At 44.5% G+C, this 14,033-nt stretch overlaps 2 protein-coding genes across 2 annotated transcripts; one reads left to right on the top strand and one right to left on the bottom strand.

The window, feature by feature from the left end:
* Positions 1 to 437: 437 nt before the first annotated feature.
* LOC136580941 (uncharacterized) lies at positions 438 to 4,619 on the bottom strand. The gene is made up of 2 exons (XM_066581878.1): positions 817 to 4,619; positions 438 to 550 (listed from the first exon to the last, which is right to left on the bottom strand). The coding sequence occupies exon 1, from the start codon at positions 4,436 to 4,438 to the stop codon at positions 1,148 to 1,150; it is 3,291 nt and encodes a 1,096-aa protein (XP_066437975.1). The 5' UTR covers positions 4,439 to 4,619; the 3' UTR covers positions 438 to 550; positions 817 to 1,147.
* Positions 4,620 to 8,231: 3,612 nt separating this feature from the next.
* On the top strand, positions 8,232 to 9,646 carry LOC136581136 (nyctalopin-like). Its single transcript, XM_066582119.1, has one exon. It carries the CDS (start codon positions 8,232 to 8,234, stop codon positions 9,480 to 9,482), a length of 1,251 nt encoding a protein of 416 aa, XP_066438216.1. The 3' UTR covers positions 9,483 to 9,646.
* Positions 9,647 to 14,033: the final 4,387 nt, after the last annotated feature.

Here is a 14,033-nt window from a genome sequence, read left to right as displayed (position 1 = left end):
CCGACCTGCCCGTGTGCAGGAGTGCCTTCAGGGGTGCCTTCACACTTGCGATCGCGATATCGCTGCGTTTTATAATGCGAATGTTAATAGGAATCATTAATGTTAAAAACACACTGCACAAAAATTGCAAAGCACCAACGTGCGATTTTTGTGCGATACGTTTTTAACATTAGAAAGTCCTATTGACCCTCGCGTTAAAAAAACGCAGCGATATCGCGATCGCCAGCGTAAAGCCGTGTAGGCATCCTAGAGTTAGCAAAGAGGATGAGAGCCACCAGGACTGTGCACCCCCTCTCCAAGGACACCATACCTCCTCCATAGTCTGCCTCTATATATGTGCCTGTAGTACTGAATTCCAGCACAATATACACTGCAAATGGGGCTGTCAGGACTCGCTGGAGACAACGGCGCTACATACAGATCTAGCAAACATTAATGTTCTGTCCTCCCTATGAGTGGAGCATAAGTAGACAGGCAGATAACCTTCCCTGCAACACAATGACGATGGAGCAATGTCCGCTTTCAACTTTATTGCAAGGTAGAGGTAAAACTGTAGAACAAAGAAAATGATGCACTTAGCAATGTACACTAACATAGCAGTACATAGAATACATTACATACATGTGAGAAGACAGGAAGCATGTAATACAGCCATGAGGGATGATAAGTGTGCATGCGCATACACTAGGACACATGCTATGCTATCTGAATAACACACACAAGACTAGAAACTATAGAAGTGGTATAATCATGGAACTGGAAACATATATACACAGGATGCTAAGAGTAGGACATCAGGTAGAAGTTATCACATACCGACGATGCCACTGTGAGCCTGGATAATAAAGGTTTGCAGAGGGTCTCTAGAGCAGTCCAGACATGGAGGGAATGTGCCAGAAAATGGCTACTGTGGGCTGAGCTGATGATGTCACTGAGGTCATGGGTAAAAGGTACAGCATCCCTCAGAGGACAAAATACACTGAGGCTCAGTATATGAATGCACACTAGATGGAGCCCTAACAGAAAGTCCATCTAATAATGCCAGAAATAAAGCAATATCATATACCTTATACAGTACAGACAATTTTACTGAACAGAGACTGCCAAAGGCATGACACTCCCCGTCTGGTAACCCAAGGTTACCACATTAAGACCTCTTCGTTGTGAGTAATAAAATTAGTTCTGTAACAGGTCTGAAGAAGAGTTTAGGCTCATTTTGTTTGCACAATTTGACTTCCACCTTTCTGACTTTCCCGTCTTCACTAGGAAAAACCTTGGTTATGAGTCCCATAGGCCATTCGTTTCTTTTTGACTGAGAGTCCTTGACAAGAACAACATTGCCAACTTCCATGTTGGGTTTACTGGAATGCCACTTATTCCTAGTCTGTAAAGTTGAGATGTATTGTTTCCTCCACTTTTCCCAAAACACATTTGCCAAGCTTTGTACCCGTCTCCATTGACACTTGTACAAGTCTTTAGAATCAAACTCACCAGCAGGAGCTGTAATTGCATCGAACTTTTGCGTGAGTAGAGTAGAAGGAGTAAGCAAAGGAGGGTCATCTGGATCTCTGGATATTGGCATTAATGGTCTCGCGTTTATGATAGCTACTACTTCAGCCATAAGAGTTGTGAGGGTCTCATGGGTGAGTCTTGAAGTGCCCTCGTGGAGGAATATCGAATCAAGGATCCTACGTGCTATGCCGATCATACGCTCCCATGAGCCGCCCATGTGAGAAGAATGTGGAGGGTTAAATGACCATGTGCAACCTTGGTTCGCAAGATATCTTCCTACATGGTCGCTGTCAATGTTTGAGGGAATATTCAACTCTTTACACGCTCCAATGAAATTGGTACCTCTATCAGAACGGATTTGCTTGACTGGACCTCTTATAGAAATGAAGCGTCTTAATGCATTTATGAAGCTGGATGTGTCCAAAGACTCAATAACTTCTATGTGCACTGCCCTGATGCTCATACAAGTGAATAGGACAGCCCAGCGTTTGCTGTTTGCTTCGCCTCCTCTAGTGCGCCGCGTGGTGACGGACCATGGGCCAAACACGTCGAGCCCAACATTTGTGAACGGTGGTTCAGTGCTGAGTCGGTCAGCAGGGAGGCTAGCCATTTTCTGCGACTGAAACGTACCACGGAGTTTCCGGCATGTAACACATCTGAAAATGACATTACTCACAAGTCTTTTGGCTCCAACTATCCAAAATCCAGCTGTACATAGAGCTCCCTCAGTGAACAAACGTCCCTGGTGTTTAGTCTGTTCATGGTAATGCCGCACAAGTAGAGACGCAACATGATCGTTAGGGAGTATTACAGGATGGCACTCGTTACTATCAAGCTGTGCATTTGAGACACGTCCTCCAACTCTCAACAGTCCATTAGCATCTATATATGGGTCAAGTTTCCTGAGGGAACTATCTTTAGGCACATTCTTTTGATTTTGGAGTGATTCTAGTTCTCTTGCGTAAATCTCTTGTTGCACACAATGGATGACAACGTCCTTGGCCTGTGTAAGTTCATCCACTGTATAGCCCTTTGGACAGCGGTGCCAACCTCTGCAATGACTTGATCTTGCTGGCGTGGCTCTGAAGGTTCTGGCGATATGAATTAAGCAACTTACAGCGCGGTTTAGTGACTTCCAAGTTGAGAACCTGTTAAAACGTTTAGATCCCAGCTGTTTGCTAGAAAGTGTCGTAATGAGCGTGGAAACTTGAGGGCGAACCTCTGCATCGGAATCTGGGTCTAGCAGTTCATAGGTGCTTTTCTTGTGAGTATCCAGTACTGGTTTATAAAGGAAAGTTGGCCCTGTGAGCCATGTGGTATCTTTAAGGAGTGGTGCTGGTACAGCTCTTGTAGCATGATCTGCTGGGTTGTGATCAGTCGGTACATAGCGCCACTGAGTAGGTTTTGATGACTTTCTAATCCTATGGACTCTGTTATGCACATACACATAGAATCTCCTAGACTCATTGTAAATGTAGCCCAGCACTACTTTGCTATCTGTATGAAATTCTGTGTCATCAAGTGTCATATCTATTTCTGTCACAATGAGTTCAGCTAGTTCTACTGCCAGAACGGCAGCACAAAGCTCCAGCCTCGGTATGGTAGGCTCAGGAGATGGTGCCAGTTTTGCCTTTCCCATCACAAACCCAATATGTGTCTGGCCCTTAATGTCAATCGTTTTGAGGTAGGCAACTGCAGCAATTGCTTTCACTGAGGCATCACAAAATACACACAGCTCTTTAGACTTGACCTCTGCAATAGGCACGTGTGCATACGGCCTAGGAACGTGTAGGTCGGATAATGCTACCAGGGAGTCTCTCCACTTTACCCACAATGTCTCCTTCTCTGGGGAAAGTGGGGAGTCCCAATCGCATGTATCTGCAGTCAAGTCTCTGAGCAGCATCTTACCTTGAATGGTCACGGGAGCTGCAAACCCAAGCGGGTCGTAGATGCTGTTGATCGTAGATAGGACACCGCGTCGTGTGAATGGTTTTGGCTTTTGATCCACCTGAAAGGTAAAGGTGTCGTTGTTGAGGTCCCAGTTGAGCCCTAGGCTGCGCTGCAAGGGTATTGTGGCCGTTGCCAAGTCTAGATCCTTCAGGTCATTGGCGTGATCTTGAGTGGGAAAGGCTTTCATGACAGCCTTGCTGTTTGAAGCTATCTTATGGAGTTTGAGGTTCGAACAAGCAAGCATACTTTGGGTTCTTTTGAGTAGGTCGATTGCTGCATCTGGTGATGGAAGTGATTTCAGGCCATCGTCCACATAAAAGTCTCTTTCTACAAACTGCCTGACATCTTGTCCATATTCTTCTTCACCTTCTCGGGCAGACCTTTTGAGTCCATAGATGGCGACTGCAGGAGATGGGCTGTTGCCAAAAACATGTACTTTCATTCGGTATTCCATTATGTCTTTGGTTTGGTCGTTGTCTTTAAACCAGAAGAATCTCAAGAAGTTCCTATGTTCTTCTTTCACTAGAAAACAATGAAACATCTGCTGTATGTCGGCAACAATGGAAATTAATCCTTTACGGAACCTAATGAGCACTCCTAATAGTGTGTTATTGAGGTCTGGTCCGGTCATGAGAACATCATTGAGGGAGACTCCTTCATACTGTGAACTGGAGTCAAATACTACCCGGATCTGTCCTGGCTTCTTAGGGTGGTAGACACCAAAGATTGGCAGGTACCAGTGTTCCTCCTTTTCTCTTAGAGGTGGAGCAACTTCCGCATGACCGTTTCCAAATATCTTCCCCATGAATGTGAAGAAATGTTCACTCATATCTGGCCTTCTTAGAAGGTTGCGTCTGAGTGAGAAAAAGCGCTTCAGTGCTTGATCTCTGTTGTCGGGGAGATGGCGTCTCTGAGTTTTGAAAGGAAGTGGTGCCACCCAATTGTTTGCTTCATCTTTGAAAAAGCCTTGTTCCATTATGTCCAAGAAGGCTTCGTCTTCAATAGAGGGGGCGATTTTGTGGTCGTCCTTTGTCCTCTGGAACACTGTGCACCCTAAGTGGTCTCTGTCTTCGTCACAGAAATGGGTCCCGATTTCCGTAGAGTCAGAGTATGAAATACTGCTAGGTGTGTCTCTTATAAGGAACCTGTTAGGACAAGGCTGGAAAAAGGATGGGCATCCATTTTCCAGTGTATTAGTGCAATAGGAATTTACCGTGGATGGTTTGTGGACATTTCCTAGGCAGACGTCACCTACAATGACCCATCCTAGGTCTAGTTTCTGTGCAAATGGAGAATTGTGAGGGCCATTTACCTGTTTTCTGACCTTGTGGACTCTTATGATGTCCCTTCCAAGCAGAAGCACTATTTGAGCCTTAGGATCTAAAGCAGGGATGAGATGGGCCATGGTCTTCAAGTGCTTATGTGGTAATGCTGCTTCAGGTGTTGGAATCTCCTCTCTGTTGTTTGGAATTTGATTACATTCTATCAGTTTAGGTAGAGGCAGGGATGTTTCACCATCCATGGATTCTATTTGAAAACCAGTAGCTCTTCTTCCGGCTTCTTCAGTCACGCCTGTGCAAGTCTTAAGTGAATATGGAGAGCTATGTCCTTCAATGTTGAAGATGTCGAAGAAAGTAGAGCTGGCAAGGGACCTGTTGCTTTGATCGTCAAGAATGGTATACAACCTTACAGCCATTTCTTTGTGTCCAATTGGATAAACTTTAACAAGACAAATCTTAGAGCAGGATTTACCTCTGAGGCCCTCTCCACAGACTTGGGTACACTGGGGTGACACTTCAGGAAGTACTGTGACTTTCTCCTCCCCGCCATGCTCTGTAGCCTGGTCTGAAGGCGTGAGAGTCCATGGGGCGGGCTCAGGATGTAAGGCCGTGGTATGCTCCTTGCTATGACATTCTGAACACTCGATGTTTGCTGTACAGTCCTTCACCCTATGAGATGTTGAGGCACAACACTTGTAGCAAATTTGGTTTTCCTTGAGAAAGGCTTTCCGGTCCTTAAGAGGTTTTTCCCTGAATCCTCTACATTTCTGCAATGGGTGAGGCTTCTTATGTAGAGGGCAGTCTTTGCAAGGGTCTCTTGTTGAGGGATGCACAGCAGATATGCTGGTTTTGTGTACTGCAACAGGTGTAGCTTTCGGGTTACGAAGTGAAGCAGGTTTGTTAGTTCTGGTGTAAGCGGTTTCAAATGTTGAGAAGTCAAAACTTGGGTCGTTCCTAGTCTTTGATTGTTGGCGTATGAAATCCACAAAAAAGGAGAATGGAGGGAATGAGACGTTGTGCTGTTGTTTGTACTTGGAGCCTTGAGTAATCCACTTTTCTTGTAGACTGTAAGGTAATTTCTGTACAATGGGGTTGACACCACGTGCTGTGTCTAAAAATGCGAGACCTTGCAAGTCTCCCTCACCTTTAGCAACTTCGAGTTCCATCAGCAGGTCACTTAATTCTCTCAGCTTCTGAAATCCTTTATTGGGAATCTTAGGAAAATCCTCAATCCTTTTGAAGAGTGCGTTTTCTACCACTTCTGGTGAGCCATAACACTCCTCCAGTCTTTCCCATATCATTTTTAGTCCTCTGCTTGGGTAGTTAATGTTGATGTCTCTAATTCGCTTTGCATGTTCTGCTGACTCATTGCCTAACCATTTGACTAGGAGGTCAATTTCTTCACTTACAGACAGGTCGAGATCTTTGATCATATTTCTGAATGACGAACGCCATGCTCTATAGCCTTCAGGTCTGTCATTAAACTTTGTGAGTCCTTTAGTTATTAGCTCACGTCGTGCAAAGAATTTGACGAGGTCTGTCATACCTTGATCTCTGCGTGGTAGATCTGAAGGTAAGTTGCTTTGTGGAGGTCCTATTGAGTTACAGCGATTCTTTGACATGCTGCTATGATAATAGTCACAGTCTAAAGGTTCATTCTTATTGGTGGCGATCGTGGTACTCCAAACATTTGTTGGTTCAAGCTTAGGTTGTACTGAGGGCCGACTGAATATCAAACTGCTATCTAATTTGATGTTGGGCATTTGGTGTGCTGAGGTCACTTGCTGTGTTACCGGTTGCTGGCGGAGCTCTTTTTGGAGGTTTGACTCCTCTCCCGGATCTGAGCACGAGTCGTCACCCGACTTGGCATGTAGCTGAACATAGTCTGAAGTACGCTGGAGATTGTCTTGGTGACCAGAACTGCGCCTAGACATGTTGCTGAATCTCTCACTTGCGTAGATCGCTGCTTCTTCCAAAGCCTCTGCTTCGGCCACAGCAGCTGCAGCTTCTTTCTCTACTGATAGTTTTTCCAGTGCTGCTTCCATGCGTGCTTTCTCTACTTTTAATTGCCTTTCTTGCTCAGCATAATGCACTCGCATTTTGGCGGCTTCCGCTTTTGCACGAGCAATGGCGACTGTAGAGCTACTCACTGACCCTTTTGAGCTTCTGGAGCTAGCTGAGATGTGAGACCTTGTCTCATACAGTCCAGTCTCTAAGGTTGACATGGTGACGCTCCGGACGAGCTTACGTGCTTACCGCTGTAGTGGGCGTCCTGTAGCAGTATCTCTGCATATAGCACAAAACGTGGTTTAGTATCCTGCTGTCTAGACTGCTGGTGCCCTGTGTCCAGCCTGTGAGAAGTCCCTGTTTCTCTATCCAGCCTGCGAAGAGGCCGTCGTTTTACTGTTCTCCAGACTGTGAGGGGCCGTCGTTTTACTGTTCTGTCCTCCCTATGAGTGGAGCATAAGTAGACAGGCAGATAACCTTCCCTGCAACACAATGACGATGGAGCAATGTCCGCTTTCAACTTTATTGCAAGGTAGAGGTAAAACTGTAGAACAAAGAAAATGATGCACTTAGCAATGTACACTAACATAGCAGTACATAGAATACATTACATACATGTGAGAAGACAGGAAGCATGTAATACAGCCATGAGGGATGATAAGTGTGCATGCGCATACACTAGGACACATGCTATGCTATCTGAATAACACACACAAGACTAGAAACTATAGAAGTGGTATAATCATGGAACTGGAAACATATATACACAGGATGCTAAGAGTAGGACATCAGGTAGAAGTTATCACATACCGACGATGCCACTGTGAGCCTGGATAATAAAGGTTTGCAGAGGGTCTCTAGAGCAGTCCAGACATGGAGGGAATGTGCCAGAAAATGGCTACTGTGGGCTGAGCTGATGATGTCACTGAGGTCATGGGTAAAAGGTACAGCATCCCTCAGAGGACAAAATACACTGAGGCTCAGTATATGAATGCACACTAGATGGAGCCCTAACAGAAAGTCCATCTAATAATGCCAGAAATAAAGCAATATCATATACCTTATACAGTACAGACAATTTTACTGAACAGAGACTGCCAAAGGCATGACAATTAACTTGACCATTAAAGGCACAAAGTTTCAGCAAACTTTAAAGTGACACAACCCTAAAAAGCCATTGAAAAAGTCAAGTTAAAGTTTGTTGTAACCTGTGATTGTCAAACAAATGTATATAAAAGGGAAATCTTCATCTATCCAGAGCTGTACGCCCTCCTTTAATGATCGCTAACGTTGTCACCAGCACTTTAATAGAGACGCGACACCTATAATGGGTACGTTGTGACCTATAATCAGCTTATAATGGCCTAACCACTCGATTGGTCGCCTGTTGTTTTGTGGTGGTCCACTTACAATGACAGACATCACATTGCAACCATGCTGCCAGCCTACAATTCGGTGGTCTTTACTATGATCTATTCTAGAATGTCGATCCTTTCGGTCATCCTCTCCGGCTGTTTTGCTAAGGCAAGCAATGATGTAAGCAACATGACCTGCCCTGTTGTCTGTCAATGCTCTTCTGATGATGAAGTCTTTTGCAATAGAGTCGGGATTAAAAATTTACCTCCAGATCTGCCTGCTACCTCCATGCTACTGAACCTGGCAGGGAACCTAATACGGATCCTTCCTTTCAACACTTTCCGTGATGTACCTGCCCTTCAGATACTGTGGATCAACCTGAACAACCTGACGTTCCTGTATCCCGGTGCTTTTATCGCTCTTGGTAATCTTAAAGAATTAAATCTTAGCCGAAACCCAAGATTGACCTACCTCCATGCCCACACCTTCCGTGGCCTCTTCTCCCTCCTCTCTTTGGATCTGTCTCATTGCAACATCTTTGACATCCATCCTCTTGTATTCTCACATGTATCATCTTTGGAATTTCTTGATTTGAGCTCCAATAAGATGCATTACATTCCGCAGGCGTTGAGGAAGCTCCACAACGTCACCAGGTTATCCCTGGAGAATAATTACATAGCAGCCATCGGAAAAAATTCTTTCAAGTATCAACAAGCCTTGGAAGATCTTAATCTACGAAGAAACCGGATTTGGGCCATTCAAGTGGAAGCCTTCAACCAACTGAACAAACTGAGTGTGCTAAATTTAGGGCATAACTCGATATCCCATTTGCCTAATCAGCTTTTTGGTGGATTAGACCGCTTAAGGATTATGTACCTAGAAGCTAATAGGATTGATCAAATCAATTGCTCCTTTAATAGACTCGTACATTTGAAAAAGCTACATCTGAACAACAACCGTATAACGCACATCACGCACAACGCATTCTCATCCCTCAAACAGCTTCAGTTGCTTCAACTGAACAAAAATAATCTGACCTCTCTTCCCAATTTTTTGTTCTCCCGTATGCCCAAGCTGAAGAGCGTCTTCCTTGCTTCCAACCCATGGAGCTGCGATTGTAGCATGGCTTGGATCGCCAACTGGATGGTAACTTACGAAGGGACGATCGTAGGCTTGAACTGCGTCTTTGCATTGTCCTACAGGACAACCTCTGAGGTCTTCACCCACAACGCAGTGGTCTGCATTCAAGATAACATGGAGGAGGAGGACACATGTCTGGAGAACTCCATCGATTCCGCTCCAAAATTGACTGTTTATTCAAACCTTGTAACCATTCTAAGTCTTAGCTACTCTGTCTTCTGTGTAAGTCTACTATGAAGTTGTGTTTCGACCTGTGATGTATAGAATGAATAGACTGTTCTGGAATTGTTGTATAAGAAGAAGCTAAATCGAATTGCATCCTGTTTTGTGTATGACTGTCGTTCTTATTGTTTGTGTTGGCTGCCGTAAAGGGGAAATCTAGCTGAAATCTTGCATTGACATGGATACACGTGAACATATTGGTGGATTTAGTAATTTATGTACTTTTTTAATAAAACAGATCCCTTTGTCACTGCCGAATGATTGCAATAACTGAAGGTCTGACACAAATCTAAATCACATCAGTGGCTCTTCGCCTACAATGTTGCATCCGATTACCGGCAGCTGAAACCTCTAAGCCAAAGAGGAGCTCTCATTATCTCCTGACAAGCCTCTTGTAGGAAGTGCTTTCATTCTCCATGCTGGAGCATCTTTACTTCGACCTATGGGGCAGATTTACTAATACTGTCAAATAGTTAGAGCAAACTTCGACTAGGTCGTCTTAAAATGCGCCCGTTTTATCACAGTGGCTTAGCGGATTGATACATTTGTTGGATTTTAAGACTATCTGGTCTAACTTTATTCAACTTTTTAGCAGACTTGGTTTACAACTAAGATTGTGACATTTTTGGCGCAGTTTTACAGTGTTACATTTAGGCCGTACTCCCTTTGCTACAAAGGACCACCCCTTTGATGGACAAAGCAAGAAAAGGGCTGAAAATGTCTAAAACATATAGTAAATGTGGAGCAAAGCCTGTTTGACAGTTTTCTGGTACAATTTGTAAATTAAGTAAAGGCGGCCATAAACCTTGAATAGATGTTAGCCGAACACTTGTTCAACAGACTGCTATTCCTCCTGACTCCCTTTTATACATGAACACTTGGATTGATATTCTAAAATGAGAGAGGGGTATAAGCCGCAGCCAGACCCCCCCTGTTTGTAGCTTGTCTCCCATGAGAAGAAAGGATTGGGCATGTTGAAATTCAATATGCGCGATCCTTCTTTTCCCTGATATCTGTTGGTGGAGAGTCAGATGGTCCTGCCGCAGTCAGTGGGTTATGCTCACTATGGTCTTACGTGTACAAGCACCTACCATTGATAACTGGCTGTTACCATTTCCCTTGTCAATAGGATATGTCACTACCCAATCTGGTACTGTCCAAAGTAATTGACAAGGGGAATGGTAGCACCTAGTTCTTATTCATACCTTTCCCGGAGGAATAAGAGAGAAATGGCATATTGCAAAGATCCAATAAAAGATGCTCAATAGAGATGAGCGAACCTACTCGGCCACGCTCCTTTTTCGCCCGAGTACCGCAATTTTGAGTACTTCCGTACTCGGGCGAAAAGATTCGGGGGGCGCCGTGGGTGAGCGGGGGGTTGCAGCGGGGAGTGGGGGGGAGAGAGAGAGGGCTCCCCCCTGTTTCCCGCTGCTACCCCCCGCTCTGCCACGCCTCCCCCCGCCCCCCGGCGCCCCCCGAATCTTTTCACCCGAGTACTGAAGTACTCGAAAATCGCGGTGCTCGATCGAGTAATTACTCGAAACAAGTACGTTCGCTCATCTCTAATGCTCAAGAATTCAGATTTTATGGGGAATATAAGTATTTCCTAAAACAGACATAAATAGCATAAAAAATGACCAGTGGATAGGTACTAGTCATAGAAAGCTGACACATATAAAGCCAAGTTAGGTTTAAAACATAACAAGTTGCTTGAAGAAGACCCTGTTCTGGGGTTGAAATGCATGGCCCTTATGCAAGAATTAAAATTGCTCTGCTTTAACCCTTTGAAATCCAATTTTGGATTCAGGGTTTTCTAGGGGGCTTTCTCTTTCTGCCATTATAAAATAGCACCATCTGTTGGCTAGAGCCAGTACTGCAGCATGTGACATGCTGGAGAGGGCCCCCGATAATAGAGCGACCAGTAATCTACAGTAAGAATACCCTGCCGGACGTCTTCCGACATCGGAACTATACAGTCTTCAATCAGAATGTCTTCAGACGTCAGACAGTGGATTGGAAAGAGTTAAAGCTGGCTCGGCATTATATGTGTTCGCTTCCTATGGGCAGCGCCTATTTACTGGTAATTTATTGTGCCATTTACACCATTGACCCTGTATGAGTCTATAGGAAGATTCTTCCGGGAGACCAGAAAAAGACTTGCAGCTCTTGGTAATAGCATTTTTTATTTGACTTACTGGTATCAGCCTGAAGCGATTTCATATGTTTGTTTGGGCTCATCTCTGGCACCACATTGCCAGGTGAGAGCATTTCCTACTGATGGTTTATTCTTGGGGATTTTTTGGGAATCACTATCTCCTTGTGCTTTCTTCCTTTTCTCCAAAAAGTCATCCAAAACAGATGTCAGGAGAGCTGGCCGATAAGCCTTAAGATCTCCATAAACACTTCTGTCATCTTCTGAAAAGCCTGATTACATCTTTCTTCTTCGGCATCTTTTATGGGTTCTAGTACGCCGCCTTGGTCACCTGGTGCTGGATCTTCCCCAATGTCATCTTCTCTGTCTGGTGTTTGTCATAAATACAAGAGTGGCCTCAGGGTCATTTGCCCCTTTTTTCTCTTCACCAGTTCTCACAATTTTCTACTCATTTCTGCTTAGAGAATGTAGTATCACCCAGTAGGAAGACATTGACCATGTGAGCCACGAAAGACAATGGTAGAGTATGCCCTCAAAGACTGGCTGGAGCAAATAAGACACGCAGCTTGTTCCTATTGGAATTCTCAGCTTTCCTCAACAATTCCTACTGTAAAACCTTATATCTTGACTTTTATAAGTAGAGCACTGCAGAATGGATATAAATGATTAAAGTTACAATGACAAGGAAACAATCCTGATGACAACCAAACTAGGAGTTCGTTTAGACGAGCCGATTTTTATGCCCGCATAAAAGGAACGACGAACGAAAAGTGAAGATTAGGGTTTGTTGTTTGGCCATTGGCTGCGCTTAGACTGAAGATTCTTCTTTACTTTCGCTCGTTTGAACAGCATCGTTACACATAAAAGGCTTTAAAGCTGACTTCACATGGACGAGCGTGATATGGGGCCATGAATACCACCCTCATATCACGCTCGACATCCATGTGAATCCCACCCAGATGAGAGGCATATTTATGGCAAAACAGCCTCGCATCACTTCGGGGATGAAGGGAACCTGCGCCGTAGCGGTCGGTCGTGGTGGAGGTCCGCAGAGTTTCTCCCATTGTTTTCTATGGCAAAATCCATAGAGGACTGTAAGAGGGACGAGACGTCTTTCTAGAGCGCTACAATATTACAGGATATAGACATTAGGTGACCAGCGGGTTGTTGATCTGGGTCTTACATTCAGGTAGGAACTATTAGAGGTTGATCCAAGGATTATTCTGATTGCCATTATGGAGTCAGGAAGAATTTTTTCCTCCGAATGGGATAATTGGCTTCTGCCTCTTGTTTTTTTTTTGCCTTCCTCTGGATCAACAAGGGGGTTGAAACAATCTAAACTAGATGGACATTGTCTTCATTCAGCCTAGCATACTATGTTACTATCCTAGCAGCACATCTCATGAACTTTGCACATGGTACAATGCAGCCGCAGGCCCAACCGTAAACAATGGACGGTGTGATGCGAGGGCACGCACAGGGATAGAACATGCCGCGATTTGTTTCCAGCATCGCGGTGCCGTGTGAGAAAACATCGCTCATGTGTATAACCCCATTCAAAAGAATGGGGTTCATATTTGTGCGAGATTTGTGCGTCTCACAATACTCAAATCTCCCACGATTTTGATGTGAAGGCAGCCTAAAGGCCCTTTTACACGGACTATTATCGTTCTGGTTGTTCAGGCTCCCATGAGGTTTTGAATGATAGTCGTCCCATGTAAAAGCATGCAGAAACCGGATGAGAATCGTCCAGTCGTTCAGTTTTAAGCAGCTTAAAATCCAAATGACCATCATTAAGTGTAATAGCAGCCGTTCAGTACTGAGCGGCCGCTACTTACAGTGAATAGAGAAGGGTGGGAGAGATCAGGGAGAGAACTCACCTCCAGCTGTCCCGCTTTGACCACGCTGTCAGTGATCCAGCAATATTTGCTCCTGTGTAACAGCCAGGGAGTGAGGATACACGGGGATCAGTGAGGGACATTGTTTGCCCGACACTCATCCCGTGTAAAAGGGCCATAAGGGTAAAAATATAGATAATCACCAAACAATGCATAATTACCACCAACAAACAGTAACCCCCTAGTAGATCATCAGCGAATTCCTAATTATAAAAGCACTACAAGTGTAATATAACACACAGGGGACAAAGCAGATGGTACAAAACAAATACTAATGATTATAGAAGCAACTTAATGCTTACAAACCCTCAGGATGGCACACCCACAATACACGTTTCGTGTTACTGCTTCCTCGAGGCGATCCTTGATCCTGCGCTGATTCCATAATCGTTAGTATGTATTTTGTACCATCTGCTTGGTCCCCTGTGTCTGTTATGTTACAGTTGTAGCACTTTTGCAATTAGGAATTCCTTCATGATGCTGTTGTTAGCCATTTAGCCGTTCACGACCCTCGGC

This window comes from Eleutherodactylus coqui, chromosome 10, assembly GCF_035609145.1.
Source record: "Eleutherodactylus coqui strain aEleCoq1 chromosome 10, aEleCoq1.hap1, whole genome shotgun sequence".
In the NCBI taxonomy this organism is placed as follows: domain Eukaryota; kingdom Metazoa; phylum Chordata; class Amphibia; order Anura; family Eleutherodactylidae; genus Eleutherodactylus; species Eleutherodactylus coqui.
The sequence above is the reverse complement of the archived record's forward strand: the minus strand, read 5'-3'. Positions and strand labels throughout refer to the sequence as shown.

What these genes read in the sequence shown, in the direction of transcription:
- LOC136580941 (XM_066581878.1), bottom strand. Translation starts at nt 4,438, where the DNA reads ATGGAACAAGGCTTTTTCAAAGATGAAGCAAACAATTGGGTGGCACCA.
- LOC136581136 (XM_066582119.1), top strand. Translation starts at nt 8,232, where the DNA reads ATGTCGATCCTTTCGGTCATCCTCTCCGGCTGTTTTGCTAAGGCAAGC.